At 35.1% G+C, this 18,387-nt stretch overlaps 2 protein-coding genes across 2 annotated transcripts; both read left to right on the top strand.

Moving 5' to 3' along the window:
* The first annotated feature begins 445 nt into the window (after positions 1 to 445).
* On the top strand, positions 446 to 6,256 carry LOC108471003 (poly [ADP-ribose] polymerase 2). Its single transcript, XM_017772552.2, has 18 exons — positions 446 to 682; positions 764 to 1,046; positions 1,139 to 1,311; positions 1,445 to 1,526; positions 1,709 to 1,944; positions 2,176 to 2,302; positions 2,470 to 2,525; positions 2,989 to 3,062; positions 3,202 to 3,248; positions 3,327 to 3,376; positions 3,541 to 3,603; positions 4,156 to 4,236; positions 4,430 to 4,540; positions 4,639 to 4,714; positions 4,925 to 5,067; positions 5,445 to 5,518; positions 5,746 to 5,848; positions 5,946 to 6,256. The coding sequence occupies exons 1-18, from the start codon at positions 533 to 535 to the stop codon at positions 6,036 to 6,038; spliced, it is 2,022 nt and encodes a 673-aa protein (XP_017628041.2). The 5' UTR covers positions 446 to 532; the 3' UTR covers positions 6,039 to 6,256.
* A 4,667-nt stretch (positions 6,257 to 10,923) lies between these two features.
* On the top strand, positions 10,924 to 17,340 carry LOC108474093 (gamma-tubulin complex component 4-like). Its single transcript, XM_017775995.2, has 16 exons — positions 10,924 to 11,303; positions 11,406 to 11,697; positions 11,789 to 11,925; positions 12,339 to 12,437; positions 12,594 to 12,714; positions 13,222 to 13,494; positions 13,583 to 13,663; positions 13,735 to 13,818; positions 13,958 to 14,044; positions 14,193 to 14,248; positions 14,335 to 14,505; positions 14,673 to 14,898; positions 15,715 to 15,803; positions 16,142 to 16,295; positions 16,591 to 16,713; positions 16,796 to 17,340. Exons 1-16 carry the CDS (start codon positions 11,134 to 11,136, stop codon positions 16,862 to 16,864), a joined length of 2,232 nt encoding a protein of 743 aa, XP_017631484.1. The 5' UTR covers positions 10,924 to 11,133; the 3' UTR covers positions 16,865 to 17,340.
* Positions 17,341 to 18,387: the final 1,047 nt, after the last annotated feature.

Below are 18,387 nucleotides of genomic sequence, written 5' to 3' on the forward strand. Positions count from 1 at the left end.
ATATTATTTAAAATTATTATTTTAAAATTTATTATTAAAATAAAATTGAAATATTAAACAATTTATTAAAATAATAAATTATATTTATTATATTAATAATTTATTATATGACTAAATATAAATAATTAAATACGAATGTTTAATAATATTAAAAAACATAATATTTTAAATATTTTTAAAAATAAAATAAAAATTATTATTAATATAATAATATTAAGCTTGATTTAAATTAATTTTTATATAAAAATAAAATTATATATAGATAAATTCTATTCCTGAAAATGACTTGCACTTTTTAAAAGAGTAAGTCATTTTAATCTTAACCTATAAGTTATTTTCTATTGATTAAACTATTTTTTATGAAACAAATATAAAAAATATAAAAAATATTTTCTGTAAAATATTTTTCATAAAACTTTATAGATAAATGGACCTAAGCGAAACAATTCCGGAAGAGGCTGCAATGGCAATATCGTGCTGGGAAAGCTACTAAAACGACAGCGTTTTGAAGCACATTTGTCACCGTATAAAAATGTATCCCTCCATTTCCTTCTTACATTCTCAAACGATTTCTCCCGCACTTTGCTCATCGAAGAACATGGCAAGTAAGCTGAAAGTAGGCCAGCTCCGAGACGAACTCGCCCAGCGTGGGCTTGACACAATCGGGACCAAGCCCTTACTGGTTGCCCAATCTGCTTTTTACTCTTTTTATCTGCCCCTTTGTTCTTTGTTCATTTTTATTGATATGAGTTGTTTATAACAGGTGCTGAGACTGGAGGATGCTTTGCTCAAGGAGAGGAAGAAAGAAGAGGAAAATGGAGGCAAGGCTAACAATGCAATCGGAAATAACAAGAGAAAAAGAGGGAGGGAGTCCGATGTCTGTAGTAACGAGGATTCGGACAAAGTCAATGCCGTTGAGGAGTTTCGACAAATGAATGTCAAGCAATTACGCGAACAAGCTACTCTTCGAGGCCTTTCCACTGTTGGCACCAAAAAGGAACTTCTCGAGCGGCTTTGTGAAGATGCCGACAAGAATCCTCTTCGTGGTAAGATGATTTTCAGTTTTATTGGTTCATTTTGTTGGTTAGTTCCATTTGTGAAAGACTGAAAGGGGTTTCTTTATTTGTTGCGTGGGTAGTTAAAGTAGAAGAAGAAGAAGAAGAAGAAGAAGAAGAAGAAGAAGAAGAAGAAGAAGAAGAGAAGGAAAGTAGGAAGGAGGAGAAAATCGTTACGGCCACAAAGAAAGGGGTGGCTGTTCTGGATCAAGGGATCCCAGATGAGATAAAGGCTCATTATCATGTTCTACAAAAGGCTAGTCTTTGTTGTTTGAATTCCATTTTTTGAGCCTGTCATTTTGAAAAATATTTTGCCTGCCTGCTTTATTCTTTGTTACAATATACATTTACAGAACAGAAGAATTAATATTTTAAGTTCTGTGATTCAGGGTGATCATATCTATGATGCCATGTTAAATCAGACGAATGTTGGGCAAAACAATAACAAGTTCTTTGTGATCCAGCTTCTAGGTTAGTTCTTCGTTATAATGTTATGCGTTTTCTCCCCACTGGTTTTCAAATTTATTGCTTTAAGTATCTTTCTCTTCCAATTTCATTTGTATGGACCTATGCACTTCCTTTTTGGGGAGTTTTTAGGGTGGGATATTTGCTAGTTCTACTTTGATAATGATTTCCTTATTATTTTCTCACAGAATCTGATGACTCAAAGACATACATGGTTCATAATAGATGGGGTAGAGTTGGTGTGAAGGGTCAAATTAAGTTACATGGCCCCTTTACTTCACGACAAGCTGCAATTGATGTGTTTCAAACCAAGTTCTTTAACAAGACCAAAAACTATTGGTACAACAGAAAAGACTTTGTTTGTCACCCAAAGTGCTACACCTTGCTGGAGATGGACTATGATGAAAAAGAAAAGGATTCTGATGTGAGTTATTTTAACACATAAACAGATGACTTACTGACTCCTCTACCTTCTCCCACTGCCCTCCTCTTTCTGATTTGCCTTAATGTTTATGAAGCACAATATTTGCTTGCCTAAAATCATGTTTAAGAAAATGAGAAGAATGGGAGAGAAGGAGCATCATATAATCTATGCTAGTCTTGGAGCTTTAATTGCCTGTTGAATTTCTTCTGACTTCTTAATTATTATATTCAGGTCAAAAGAAAGGCTAACTCTTCCATTGGTGCTCAATTGCGGGAGACAAAGCTTGAACAACGTGTTGCTAAGTTTATCTCTGTTATATGCAATATCAGCATGATGAAGCAACAAATGATGGAAATAGGTTAGTTAGCTTACAATTGTTACCTGAACTATTTATATACATGAGAGATGTCTGGTTCAATTTTTAAGCCATGTTTGCTTCATTTGGTTTTCTAAAGCCTTGTAAAATCCTTTTTATTTATATTCTTGCCTGCTAATATTTCCTATAAATGTTGTGGTTGTCTTTAGGATACAATGCTGACAAGTTGCCTCTTGGTAAGCTAAGCAAATCCACAATTTTAAAGGTGATTTTTCAAGACATGCACAAAACATTTCTTTTTGAAATCTTTTGTGGTTAGAAAATATAAGAGACTACAGAAGGTAAAAAAGTATTCCACTTTGGTGATTATTTACATGCTAGGTATACCTTTCTAAACTAATTTTAAATATTGAAGGTCTAGTCCGGTCATTGTGTCAGTGAGTGTAAGCAGCTTTGAACTTTTTGAGCGTTCAGATTACTTCTTTAATCTGCCCCTTAATCTACGTTTGGAGTTGAGTACCCCTTTTCCATCCATTATGGTCCCGAACTTCCTGCTATGCTTTGTCTTATGATGGTTTCTTGATATCGATCTTATTGCGGATGTCTTTGTTTCACAGTGCTTCTGCATGCTTGTTTTCTCAAGCCTGCAGTAACATTGGCATTACATTTGTTAGTTAGTATCTTTTTTTATTGAAAATAAAATATTAATTATGCTTGGATATGTTCAGGGGTATGATATCTTAAAGAAAATTGCTGATGTGATTGACCAGTCAAACAGGAGCAAGCTTGAGCAATTAAGTTCGTAAGAACTTTAAGTTTTTTCCAACTTTTGTTAGATATGCATAATAGTAAATGCTTTATGATATTGGGTTTATGTTTATTTTCCGTGAACTCTTCATGTTGAAATGTGAATATCATTCGTTTTATCTTTTCAATTACAGGGAATTTTACACCGTGATTCCACATGATTTTGGATTTAGAAAAATGCGTGAGTCTTCTTCTTCATCTCCTCCTCTAACCATACCCAATAACAATATTACAACTGACGCAGAACTATATGTGGCAGGTGATTTTGTCATCGACACACCTCAGAAGTTGAAAAAGAAGTTGGAAATGGTGATTTATACCTAACTACCCTCTATTGTTTTAACTATCTGCCCTTGCAGCTTTTAGTAACATCAAGTATTATTTTCATGCCTGAGCATTTTACAAGTTTGTGCCAACTTTTTTAGTTGTTTCCTTCAATAAGGGCAATCTCAGTTCCTCTTATGTAATTGAAGGTTGAAGCCCTGGGAGAAATAGAGGTCGCATCAAAATTATTAATGGATGACATTACGATGGAGGTATTTTACTCCTGTTCGGTGATGCTCTTTTCTACATTCTTCCCCCTTTTTAAATCTCCCATTTCAGTGAACCCTTTAAATAAGCTGAACCGTAAGTTGAGTTTTAAACTACTAAAAGTTTTTGCATGCCTAACAAGCATTGCATGCAGTTTTCTTCATATGCATCATACATAAATATTGTGGATAAAGTTGAGTTTGTTGTAGAGCTTATTTTTCATTTATGAGTGCTGTATTTGTATGACTTGTAAACCATATGGCCTGCAGGCTACAACTATGTTCTATCAACATTTGAACTGTTATAGTTCTTTCTTTTTTTAGTCAACTGCTAAAAAAATTATACAATCGTCGTATTATAGTGAGCTTAATTTGAGCATTAGTTAATTTTAGCACCCAAATTTCTTCTATCTCTAATTTCTTTTGTTATACTGATGTGTCCATATATGCATACATACACAAATATTGTTGAGATGTTTTTGTTTTTCCTGTTCTTTCTCATTAGGTTATGTATGCTCTAAAATTTTCCTCTAACTTAATTTTGTGCGGAATGTTTAGGAAGATCCTTTATATTATCGGTACCAGCAGCTTCACTGTGAACTGTTTCCTCTTGACAATGATACTGAGGAGTTCGCTATGGTATTTGTTCATCTTTGTAGCACTAGAAATTTGAATTTAACATAAAACTTAAGCAATTTGTAACTATCTGCTTTCTTTTTGGGGCCCTCTTCCAAATTTGAAAAAAAAATAAAATTTGCAGAATAGTTTAGCAATGCATTTTGGAAACTAGCTTGTTTACATTTTCTCTGTTCTTTTTTCTTCCCCGGATCAGATTGTAAAGTATATTCAGAATACTCATGCTCAGACACATTCAAATTATACAGTTGATGTTGTTCAAATATTCAAGGTGACAAGAGACGGTGAAAGTGAACGCTTTAAAAAGGTGCCTCTCATGAAATATTATTTCCATGTTAACTGTAGAATGTCCATTCTACCAAGTGATTAGTATTGGTCTAACTTTATGGCTTCTTACCTGAGCAGTTTTCTGGAACAAAAAATAGAATGCTGTTGTGGCATGGTTCTCGGCTTACTAACTGGACTGGCATTCTGTCCCAAGGTCTATCCTTTTCTCTTTTGTTTCTAAATGTTGTTATGTATGGAGATTTGTTTCCTATTTTCTCCCGTTTCTGGATCTTGCGATTGGCATTCTGTATCAAGGTCCTTCCTTTTCTCTGTTGTTTTGCATGTTGTCCAGGATGTTTGAGTGGGATGTGGAATGTGTTTGTCAATAACCACATCTAACTGTATCGTACTTATCATCCATCAGGTTTGCGCATTGCTCCACCTGAAGCGCCTGCCACGGGTTATATGTTTGGGAAGGGGGTTTACTTTGCTGATATGTTCTCCAAAAGTGCAAATTATTGCTATACTAATTCTGCCTTCACAACTGGGGTGTTGCTTCTATGTGAGGTAGTTCTTCAATCAGTTCAAATTATATTTTGGTAATAACCTGGAATATAATGATGGTTCCACCATAAACTGTGTTAAATTATTGTGTGAAGTTTATGCATTTTTATCAGAAATTACAATCCGAGAATTTCCTTATCACAGCGACTAGTTAACCAGATACTCTTTGTATCAGTGGTTCAAACTGATTCATTTTCACTCAGCGAAAATTAGTTTCCTATCATGATCTCATTATTTTGATGCTGTGCATTTGAATTTTCTTGGAATTCAGAAATTGACTGCTTGCTACCTGTTTCTGCACGTCTGCTTTCCCTTGTCCTTCTGTGTATTATAATCATTCCTTTGGCTTAGTATCTCATAAGACATATATCTCTTTTTAGGTTGCCCTGGGTGACATGGCTGAGCTTCTACAAGCTAAAAGCGATGCTGATAAGCTGCCGGATGGGAAGTTGAGGTTTGTAAATTTTAACTAAACAGATTGCTTATAAATAACTGGCATATATGTGTTTCTAATAACTTAGGACTTTCCAAATGCACAACTAAAAACCGTGAGGAGCTTTTTCCTGCGTTATGCGATTTAGAGTCTCCTGTTTATATTGTACCATTTGTGAGCAACATCAACATTAGTTCTGTCCTTCTCTTTTTAAAACATGTGAATATGACATTGATTATGTGTTGCAGCACAAAAGGTGTTGGTGCAACTGCACCGGATCCTTCTGAAGCCCAGTCACTTGATGATGGTGTTGTAGTTCCCCTAGGAAAACCGAAGGAGCAAAACCGGGAGGTAAGATTAAGAAATTTATTCATGGAAATCAATCATTTTTTCTGAAACTAATAAAATATCTTATGTTTGTTATATGCATTTGAAATTTCCTTTGCAGGGTGCTTTATTATACAATGAATATATAGTCTACAATGTCGACCAGATAAGGATGCGCTACTTGATTCAAGTTAGTTTCAAATATACAAAGTAGTTGTCCGCACATTTGTTGATTTACTGCCTGGTTTTGATAGAATTTTGATCTGTAATCTATATGTTGTAAATGTATGAAACATATTTGCATTTGCTCTGTAGCCCGTGTATGATACCAGGCAGGGGACTTGTTTCATACGTTTTAGACAAAATGAACCCCATTCCTTTTTCTTCTCTGAAATTCGAAATCCTATAGGCGTAGTCTTAGATTTGAATAAATTTGCTATTATCATTATCTTAGATTTAAATTATTTTGAAATAGTATTTTTAAATTAGTAACTCGTTTTATTTCTATAAATAGAGGTTCCTATCAACAATAAATTAAAGGCTTCCTTTGACTTCAATATAAACAACATTCTGTTTTGGTTTCACACTGTTATTAGATTGTTCAAATTCCATTCTTGGTGTGTTTTGGTTATATCGGTTGGTATAAGATTATAGTTTTAAATCAACATTTTCTTTTTATTTTTATTTAATTAATATATATAAAATAGAAAACATTTATGAGTACCAATTTCAAAACAAAACGACATAAAACATTTATGAGTACCAATTTCAAAACAAAACCACATACTCATTAGATTATTTATTAAGTTCTGATTTTTTTTCCAATGCTTTCAAAATATGTTTATATTTCATTTTAGGTGATGGCATAGCATGACCGATAGTCAAACTGAAATGATAGGGCTATACATACGTCGGCCGTTAGGTTTAATAGCTGTTTCTTTGTTGTTGGAAGCGAAGTCAAATATATGCATCAATCAAAGCATGGAGAACTTTTACTCATAGCTTGTTGGAAATTTTTTGAGTGTATGACCAATTAAGGCATTTACTACAATACCCACGACACAACACGCTAGCTAGCATTTATGTCTCTAAATTAGATTTTGATGATGGCTTCTGCTCAGAATCTATGTTCTTCCACTACACAAATTTGGTGTTATTAATGGGTGACACCACTGTCTGCAATTTATTTTAGATGGACTTTCAACTATGCTTGTGTGTACATATAGTTTTCTTAGATAAACAGAGCTTTTGAGCTTCAGTTTTAACTACTTTGTCTACTGAAAGTCGATTTTAAGTTAATTCAGGATATCGTATTAGTGATAAATTTTATTTATTTATTAAAAGGAAGGGGATGAAATAAGAGGTTTTTGAGAAGACATGCGACTTGGTGTTTTACTTGTTCAATATGCCATCAGTCTTACAACTCTGAGTATTTGGACACTTTTTGCTCCATTCTTTTGATGTTAGCACGATTTGGTAAATGATTATGATTTTCTTTCTCTTCTTTTTCAAACCTTGCGACCATAGCTTTGGTTTGCTTACATGCACTAAATCCCTGTCATGTATGACATAAGGCCATCAAAATTGCAGGGAATCCGGATTTAGTTTAAATGGTTGGTCGATATATATATATAAAAAAAGCTGGTGCCTACATTCACACAACAGTGAATCATATCAACCTAGGGAGGCCCCCTTCCTCACATGCTCATTGATACAAAACACTCGAAAGCTTGCACGTTTGAACCCAACACGCAAAGCCTACGTCTACTTCCACTGTTACGTTATTCTCTTCTGCTTCTTCCACCAACACAACACAACTGGTTGAGGTTCTTCAGCCTCAAGCAAGCACACATCATATAAAATAAATAAATAAATGGGCCCATACCTTATATGGCGGTGGGACCTGATTCGTGGCACGAGATTCTTGATCCAATGGTAGCCAGCCATTGAGGCAAAGCCTTGGTCTTCCTTAGATATCTCTACTTTTAATTTCTTCGCTTTGCGTACAACTACTATATATGATTGCATCGCATGCCTTTTGGCTTTTGGCTTTATTTTGTCAGAGATTTTTTTTCCTTTTTATTTTCTCACACATTGCTCCCCTTCTTTACCCGTTGCCCAATGGCCATTGCCTTTGGGCTCGTTACAAAATAAAAAAACTATAATTTAAAAAAGAAAAGGGACCGGCTCTGTCCCTCACCTCCATTTCATTCTCTCTTTGCACTTATATAAGTACTTGAGCTGCTTCAATTCATGCATCTCTTTCACAGCTTCTCAACGTATCTTTCCAACTCAATATGAGTGATGGATGTTGTGGCGGGTGCGAAGCTCCTTGTTGGAGAAGCAGGGCACGTGCAGAAAGTGCTTGAATTGGTGCCACATATATCATATGTATATATATCACCTTCTGCACGTGCTCCCTTTCTCCAACATGGGTTCCACACCTATTACTCTCTCTTTTGCAATTGCAAGCTCCTATTATTCATGAATTATTTGTAAGTAATGCAGTAGCAAATAAACATATTACCACTCCCCAATCCCCATTTACTCATCATATTTTTTCTACTAATTTCTTTTTTTAATTCGGTTAGTATATGTTGGAGACTTGGGACTTCATTCACTATTCTAAACGGTTGCTACATATGTAATGTGTATACACATAATCTTCTGGGCCATGCAGCGCATTGGATATACAGGAGGGAGATCAGCAATGTTGGTGCCCTGGGGTTTTAAGTCAAGTGTAACACTGGCCTTCTGATTTGTGCAGCATGCAATGCACGCATGGTACCGTTTGTGGGTGGAGATTATATATACATATGTGTGTGTCCATATCCATCCAAGTCCAGGAAACTCCATTACTATTATTTTAAAAATTGAGCGTACTTATAATAAATATCTACCTATTTTCGACTCCCACTCTCAGTCCAATTCAGGTAATGCAGAATATATTACCATAATTGATAATTTGATATATCAACAAACAAACTGTTGCTTTTTATTAACAAATGGATACTTATAAGTCAGATTAAGTTTGAGAATTTCAGTAACCAAAAGAAAAGTTGTTGTCTTGAATTCTTTTATCAAAATAAATGCTCCTCTCCTTAGACATCAATCAAGCAAAAGCGGTAAAACATATGCCTTACGTTGTAATAATTTAGAAGAGGTGCGCTCCAACGCATTTAAGTAGGCGATTGGCCCGTTTTAAGCCCAAATAGTATTTCCAGCTATTCGCCCTTATTTCAGCCGACTTAAGCGGTAGTTAGTTTGACCCATTAATTTTATAAAGGGCCTAGCTAACCCTCGTCGGATTCTCAGTTCACTCGCACCAATCCATTTCGTCGGCCTCAAATCCTGGTAAACCCACTTTCTCTTTCACTGTATTGCCCGTTAACAAATCTCATCTGACAGCAATCACGAGATTGAGTGTGGGTTTGGATAGGCGATACGATGGGTTTAGTTTACTTTTTGTCTCACGCTATACTATCATGACAATATTTAATCTCAATGCCATCATTGTCTTTACACTAACCATAAGTAAATGTACCACCATTCAAACCCACCCTAATTCGAATATTGGAAATAATATTTATGAGTACAAAGAAGTAGCACCCAAAGAAGAGCTCTGGAACAATTTTTATTTGGAATAATGACGTTTTTAGGAATAGTTATTCCTAGAACAACCATTGTTTAGAACAATTGTATTTTTTCAAAAGGGTCATTAATCGAAAGTTCTATCAAGAAAAATATCACCACAAAAATTCATGTTCAAAACAACTTCTAAATTGATAACAATTATATATAGAATAACTCAAGTTTGGAACAAGTTAAAATAATGATTATTTAGGAACTACTCTAGTTAAAAACAACCATGTCTTGTGTTTTAAGATATATTCCGTGAAAAATATTTCACATAGTACTCCTTCTTCATCAAATTAAAAGAAGTGAAAGTAACCTTAAAATGATATTGAATTAGCAAATGAAATATGAAAGATGGTTAAATATTTTTCTCTCATTTCAAAAATAAAGTGAATTCTTGCACATAATCAACAAAACTTTTCGCCATTCTTCTTAATCATTAATAGAATTGTAGCTAAAAATTAATTTTATTATTCGTGCTAATTACCTAGCTTTGTATTTCCTATTTTTAAAGATCCATAAATATAAACCCTTAACAATTAGTGATACCGAATTTGCTTCAATTTTTCCTTTTGCTTTTTCTAGGTACATCTCGTTTATTTGTTTGCTAACACTTCCTCATTCCATTAAAGACCTTTCTACACCGGTAAATATTTTGATAACTTTAGCAGTTATCACAAATCTCACAATCTCCTAACCTTTTGCAGGAAACCATCTTAGCTTGCACACTGTATCCTTGTTTACTTTTATTTGTTGTATGTTTAGTAGTAATTTTTTTCATCATGGAGAATGATTTTAATGTTGGTGGAAATAAGGGGAGTTGAAATGAAGATGTTGAAGGGAATGATGGGTTGAGGAGGTCGATGGTGAAAAGAAAAAAATATTCTAGGAAACATTCATGTGGGCACTGGGGAGTTACCTTTACGCTATTTAGTTGATGTAGTTATTTCTGTTGTTCTCCATCTGTTCTCTCTTCTCGATCAATTCTCCTTACCTCCCTTGTGTATTCGTTGCGCACACAATGACTCTTCTCATGTTTGAAATACCTGCTTGTGTTGGTGTAATCATAAAACTAATCAACATGAAAAAACCAGACGATCTTAAACAATGTGGACAAATAAAGGAGTCGCTGCTGGCAAGATGAAGGAGCAAAACGACACAGGGCAACTATTACTCATGCTATGTGCATTTTGTTTTGTCTTTGTAAACATCCGCTCCTCAAAGAAAAAAAAATGAGGAGTTCGATGCTGTTATTTGTAATTGCGGAGCTTAATGAGTGCATTAGAAGAAGTCATAAACTTGTTATATTTCATCCTCATTTGTTTATTGAATCAATGCTTGAAAGTTTGAAACTTGAAACCTTCCATCAATCTGTAATTAGTAGAATGACCGACACTAACCGGAATGGTACTATAATGGTGGTGTGCAGCATTTGGGCTCTTTATTAAGCAAGGCCCAATCCATTAATGTTGTCTAGTGCAGTAGTGGAGTGAGCCGGCAAGGTTATGACGACACCCGGCAATCGGCATTTTGGAGACTAGCTTTTAATTCAAAATTTTATATACTGCTACTAAAGTTTAATCAGCGGTTATTGGAGAGAATAGAACAGATAAGCCATGAATTCTCTCTGATTGTCTTTCATTTCACAAAAACGACTATAAAGAAGGGGGGAAATGTTGCACGAGCTTTTACTAGCACTTGTTGGTTACACAGGAGATCTAATAATCGACGAGCGAGAACATCATAAATCTCTCGGCATTTACTTATCCCCCAACGCTCCCATCTCCGAACAACGTTCCTTCAAGCTTGCTTCCGACATTTCCTTCATCGACCCCAGTGAAAGGTCTTAAGAAAGAAAATTTTAATTTTCATAAACATCCAAAAACCTCTCTCTCTCTCTCTCTCTCTCTTTCCTTAGGGTTTCATACGAATAATTTTCTCCCAGGGATCTTATCGAGAAGCTAATTACGTTAGGGTTTTACTACCGAGAGCTCGATCGCTTTGCCACGAAATCCCGGAATCTAAGCTGGATAAGAGCGGCTGATGTTTCTCCTTTGGACAGAGCCTCTGAGTTGTCAAATCCTAAAAGCGGGAAGCCAAGCGTTTATCGAAGAGCCATTGCTAATGGCCTGGTGGAGATACTCTCTGTCTACAAGTCTGCTGTTCTTCAACTCGAGCAGAAATTGTTGTCGGAAACCATGCCAATTTTGGCAAATGTCACTCAGGCCCTCAATAAGGTTTCTTGTTATTTTAAGCACGTCGTATCGCTGATTTAAATTTCCTAGTTGCTCTTTACTCTCGTTCTATAAGTTTATCATTTCGTTGCAGTTCTTTGTTATATTGCCGCCTTTGTACGAGCTTATTCTAGAGATTGAGCGTGATGATATACGTGGAGGACAGCTTCTTAACCTTTTACACAAACGCTGCCACTGTGGGGTGCCTGAATTGCAGGCCTGCATTCAAAGGTATTGAGTTTCCTTTTTTTTTTTGCTTTGCTTTTCTAATGCAAAAAATGCGACAAGTAGTCTCCATTTCTCCTATAAAAATGCCAGTTTGTTTTCTTAATAATAATACCACCCTTTTCTTATGCCTCTCTAGTGAAAATTTATACTGCAATTAAAATTCATATTTATTGCATTCTTCAATCTGCTATGATAATTAATTAAGATTAAATCAATGATTACAATCCAAACTTCTATATGCCTAATTTCAGTGTTCATGTAATTGCTTGTGAATGGCTGGGGAGCCTGAGACTATGTTTATGCTTGGTTATGAGTTAACTGTCTTCAAATGTAGTTTTAGGTTATAGCCATATGTTCATTGCTTAAAAATGTTAAGATTTTAATGATCAGCTTGTAGACTAATTCTTGAACCATAGGCTTCTTTGGCATGGTCATCAAGTGTTGTATAACCAACTTTCATCGTGGATGATTTATGGAATTCTACAAGACCAGCATGGAGAATTTTTCATTAGAAGGTAAGGATTAAAACAGTATGTATTTTCCCTTTTTAATTCATACAAGGATTTTTTTTTTTGGAACTTTAATGTCTTTTATTTCATAAGTCGCATGGACTTTCTCTTTGGTTTGTATCCTTACACATTGAACTAGTTTAATGATTCTATTATTTCCAGGCAAGAAGATCGGGATGTGGAATATGGCTCATCTATCTCGGATACATCAGAAAAATTGGCTCACTTGTCAACTGTGGATACATCTTTAACTGATTGGCACTTGGGCTTTCATATATTTCTGGTATTTTTGGAGCCATCTCCTAATTGTTTTAGTTTCTTTTTTTTTTTTTCATGACATTGTTGCAAACCTCTGTTCCTTGTTTTAGCTAAAATTAATTATTACATATAAACTTGTTGGAATGGGGAAACACTATTCTAAGGTTTGTGGTCAATTCCCATACTTCCAGTCACATTTGAGCATTTATTTAGCAAATTGTTATTAGGATAGCAGACATCACTCACTTCATCTGATTTATTGCTGTAGGCATTAGTTTCTATAGATGAATAAAATCGTCACTGTTTTCTTCATTAGCAGCAATTAAGAAACAAGGATTTGTGTGTGGGAATTGTTAGGTTAAATCTGCAAGTCAACAAACCAGTAATCTATGTTCTGCTACTGTGAACCTATAAGTTAAATGGAAAGAAACCTGGAAATGAATCTCAGATAAAAAGGATTTTGTGCATACTTCTTTCTGTGTTCTTAGTTTTGTTGTCGCGAGCTATTTATTCTTCGGCTGTTGTTTTGTAGGATATGCTCCCTGAGTATATCCATATGCGTGTAGCAGAGTCTATTCTTTTTGCTGGTAAAGCCATCAGGGTTCTCCGGAACCCAAGCCCTGCAATCCAATTTCAGGATGCTCTGTCTAATCAGCAGACAAAAAAAGGCTCTCAAAAGTTTCATGGATCAGCTGTGGGTGTTCCTTTCCAGAAGGAGGCTTTCCTGGATGTAAAAACAATTGGAGAAGAATTGCTCCCACAATCAGTGGCTGATAAGATTGAAACTATGCTTCTAGATCTAAAGGTTTTCTTCCACAGTTACATAGTATCATATCTACTTATGCCCTTAAATGGAATAAAGCTTTTGTTAATTGTGCATTTATTGTTTGTAGGAATCATCAGAATTTCACAAAAGATCATTTGAATGCTCAGTTGACTCTATCCGGGCTATCGCAGCTAGTCATCTTTGGCAGGTGCTTTGTGCGGAACTTGCTTCATGATGTATTTGAAGTCCGTATTTATTGAATTTGCTCTGATTCTGCAGCTTGTGGTTGTGCGTGCTGACTTGAATGGCCACTTAAAAGCTCTAAAGGACTATTTTCTTTTGGCAAAGGGAGACTTTTTCCAGGTAAAGAATGCACTGCATGTGAAAAGTTGCTTTAGGTTATGTGTTCTAGTCTTCTGACTTGATCAACCAGGTAAAATAATTTTAGTTATTTCCTTCTTGAAAATACGTAACATGTTAATAGATATTCATTATTCTCTAGTGCTTCCTGGAGGAGAGCCGGCAGTTAATGCGCCTACCGCCTCGCCAGTCAACTGCTGAAGCTGATCTTATGGTTCCATTTCAGTTGGTATGAGATTATTTCTATTAACTTGTTTGAGGCCAATATATATGAAAAATTTAGTTGTACTCGAATATGTACAAAGATAAGGGCTTCTTTTTCAGGTTTCAGATTGAAATAACTGTTTGTATGAATTCCTCGGCTCCTTGCTTTGCAGGCAGCCATAAAGACCATTGGGGAGGAAGACAAGTACTTTTCTAGAGTATCTTTGCTGTAAGAATCTAGTCGTTTTTCACTCAGTTATGCCGTATCTGGAAACTATAAGGAATGTGATCTTAATTGCCTTTCTCATCAATCAGGATGCCTTCATTTGGGATCACAGTGAAATCCTCTCAAAGAGATTTACCGAAGACAAAAACATACACTGATGGAAGTTCAGAGACCTCAGTTGGTGGTTGGGATGGTATTGCACTTGAATATTCTGTTGATTGGCCCTTACAGCTTTTCTTTACCCAAGAAGTGCTCTCCAAGTAAGATTCAATTGCTTTATAGGTCCCTTGAATCTTTCTTATTGCTAAATTTCCTTTGGGCAAGAAGCAGCCTTTGAAATAAGAAACGATAACTGTATAAACAATTGATAGGCTTAGCCTATATGATTAAAAGACTTCAAATATTTTTAATCAGTATTGTGTTCCAGGTATCGTAGAATTTTCCAATACCTGCTGAGGCTTAAACGAACACAAATGGAATTGGAAAAATCCTGGGCCTCTGTTATGCATCAGGAGCACACATATTTTGCCAAACACCGCAAGGACCAGATGAACTGCTCAATATCTCAGCCACCGCAGCAGTGTTTTAGACCAATGTGGCGTGTTAGAGAGCATATGGCATTTTTAATCAGAAATCTTCAATTTTATATTCAGGTCCTTTATACTATACAGTTCAAATAATGTGTCTGCAATGTTGGTCCCCCCCCCCCATCCCAACCCCCAAAAGAAACGAAGGGTTTTCATATCAGTTGTAGGCATTATTAATGAGTTTGTCCATTTATAGGCTTGGGTTAAACTATATCTTTGATACTTTGACTATTATCTGGGCTATGGTTACACTGGTAGCTGAAATAGTTTGATCATTTTGCATAGGTGTTAAATGGGCTGTGAATCATCCAAAGGGGTGCTCACCACTTGAAGTTTCTAGCTAGCAACAATTCTTGCAGTTATTTCAAATATTATGACAAAATACTGGCATAATCATGAAAGTCCCTTTAGGATCTATACGGTTAGTTCTTCGATGCATAATGATTGGCCGGTACTTTGGTGCAAGTTTGTGGCCTAGATTCAAATTGAACAGTTGGGAAGAGTATCATCTGATGCAAAGTCTTTTAATGACATCTTCTGTGTTGCATCATAGGTGGATGATTAACTTCTACTCTGATCAATTACTTAAAAACCCAACACCATGGATCCTGGTGGAAACAAGTCAAGAGAATAGTACTGGCAGCTGAAATCAGATATAGATTCCTATGTAGTTTAATAGACAAATTCTGATATAGATTCCTTTAGAATTAAGACGCTCTAAGATAAAATGACATTGAGAATTAAATAACCAAAATTCTTAAATTGTTATACCATTTTTGGTTTTTCTTGTTTGTTCAATGTAGATGTGTTCTTCCCTTTATGAATTTATATTTTGCTCATTTCATGAATCTTCATAATAGAGATTTTAACTTTTCTGTTTAGGTTGATGTGATAGAATCTCAATGGAATGTTTTGCAATCTCATATTCAAGATTCTCATGACTTCACTGAACTTGTGGGTTTCCATCAAGAGTAAGATGAGTTCCTTCTCAACTTTTGGATACCATGTCAGCCTAGTATCTGCTAACTTAAACGAAAAGGCAAACAACCTAAACATTGAATCATTTTTTCTTGTTACTATTAGTAAGGACTTGATTTAGGTGAATTTCTTACAAATAATCTTGAAGTATATTTTTGGCCTTCTGGGTCACTATTGTATATTTCGTAGAAGTCATTCCATAATCCATATATAATTTAAGTAGAAAGAATAATCCATATAAATTGATGTTTTCTCTTTTTATTCTTTTTGTTTGTCTTGCCAAACATTGATGATGTGGCTGAATGCTTACATGTTCTTAGCATCATTACAGGTATTTGTCAGCTTTAATCTCTCAGTCCTTCTTGGACATTGGCTCTGTGTCAAGGATATTGGACAGCATCATGACTCTTTGCCTGCAGTTTTGCTGGAACATTGAGCACCAAGAAAGTAGTCAAAATACATCTGAACTAGAGCGTATAACTGAGGTACCCATATCTAGCATCTTTTATTTGCTTATGCAGTTAACATGGCAAGAATAAGTATTTTGAGTTAGTGAATATGATGGATATGTGCCTTGAATTTCCAACATCATTTACAACTTGGCATTAGTTGGTTGTGACAATTTGCCTACCTTTTTAACGCTTGAGATAGATCAAATTTCCACAAAGGAAATAACAGATATCTGTTGTTTGATTAACTTGTTGTCAGGACTTTATTATTCATGTTACTATTTGCATGGTTGTGTATTTAAAAGATATTGATCCGAACATTTTTTTCCAGGAATTTAACAAGAAATCAAACTCCTTATACACTATATTGCGCAGTAGCAGGCTTGCTGGGAGTCAGCGAGCTCCATTTCTTAGACGTTTCCTTTTGCGAATGAATTTTAATTCATTCTTTGAGGTAGGGATAAATGCAGTCTTACATATACTAAAGAACTTAGATCCTGTACCATTCTTACACGCTGTTTTGTTTCTATGAACAGGCAACTGCAAGGGGTGTGCTGAATGTTGTTAGGCCACGTCCATCTCTTCCTGTGTTAAATCAGCAATAGCAAATTGAAGGTATGAAATCTCTGATGTAGCTTGTCCTGGTTCAGTGTTCACGTGCATTTGGTTGACTGGAGAAAATAGTGCTTTACTATACCCACTCTGGTTTCAACTTTCTGAATTCCCATTGACCGTCTCAATCAGTTGTTGCTTATAAGGTATGTGCCCACTACCTGTTGACAATTGAGTAACCATCTCTTGAGATTGAAAATTGAGATAATATTGTTGTGGGGTAGTTGCTCGAGGTTGAGGGTGAAGTTAATTGTATACTATTATTATCATCGGTGAGTAATAGGCCCGTAGAAAGCTAGAGTGTTGGTGAGTCGACTGGACTTCTCTTCTGTATGACATTTGGCATTGGCAGTTAGTTTCTTTTCTTTTGCATGTCATTCAGCAGCCATGACGCTGGCGTACATACAAATGAATCACGGTGCTTAAACTAAAAAAAATCAATTTTGATTTTTCTTTCAAGTATAGAAAACTTTTAATGGTGGATTATAGTTTTTTGTTACTTTTAATGCATGTACCCTTACAAGGTATAAAAAATTACCTCATTTGGAATTGGTGTTGATCTGATCCTTGTTACACAACCTTTTAAGAATGGGAGGTTGAAGGAGCATTTGTTTATTATGATTAACTTTACTTAATTACTTTAAATTTGCCTTTGGGTTTATAAATATGAATTAAAATTTTAGATTCTGAGCGTGCATAAACAAAAGTAATATTCATTATTTTGAGAGTGTCTTTTACATCTTTTGTATATAAAAAAAAAGTTAATGCATCTATCATCCCCAAACTGTGTCCTTTATTTTAAATTAGTCTCCAAATTTTAAAACATTTTAATTATATCTTTAAAATATCGATGTTATATTAATAAGGTCTTTTTATTATTAAAATCGTTAGTTCAACAATTAAATTAGACACATATTTCATGTGGCATAATTAAAATGAAAATTAAAAAAAATGAATATTGTGAAAATGGATGTTGTAAAAATCTCATTTTAAGGTTTTCAAAACTTTTACTGAAGGTAATGTCACGTCGTAGTAAACCTTTAAATTGCCTTAGGGGTGGGGAAAAAAGAGGATTGAGGATTTTTGATGGGAAAGTTTGAAAATCCTTCAAAAGCATCATTTCAAGCTTGAATCAGATCTATCTTTTCTCCTTTGAAAATGGCGGTGTTTTGAGCTTTCCGTATCTCCCAACAAATGTAATCAATGAGCTCGGGATCGAGCGAAGAATCTGAGGTAAGTATTCTTTGCACCAAAATTCAACATTGTGCAAAGGAATGAAATCCTACCGAATTTGAGTCGTAATGAAAGAGCGAAGTGTTCCATGTGGCTCAGGCAAGGGGCAAAAGAACATGATGTGCTTTAAGAATTTCGAATGATAATTGCATCTAAGACAAGAGGTAGTGCAGTTTTGATGTCTTCTGACGAGAGGGAAGATGAGGGAGAGGGAGAGATATTTGGATTTGACAATAAATAAGTCATTCTTGGTATGATGTCAAACAAATAAAGAGTCAATAAG

The sequence above is a fragment of the Gossypium arboreum genome, chromosome 11 (genome assembly GCF_025698485.1).
Source record: "Gossypium arboreum isolate Shixiya-1 chromosome 11, ASM2569848v2, whole genome shotgun sequence".
NCBI lineage: Eukaryota > Viridiplantae > Streptophyta > Magnoliopsida > Malvales > Malvaceae > Gossypium > Gossypium arboreum.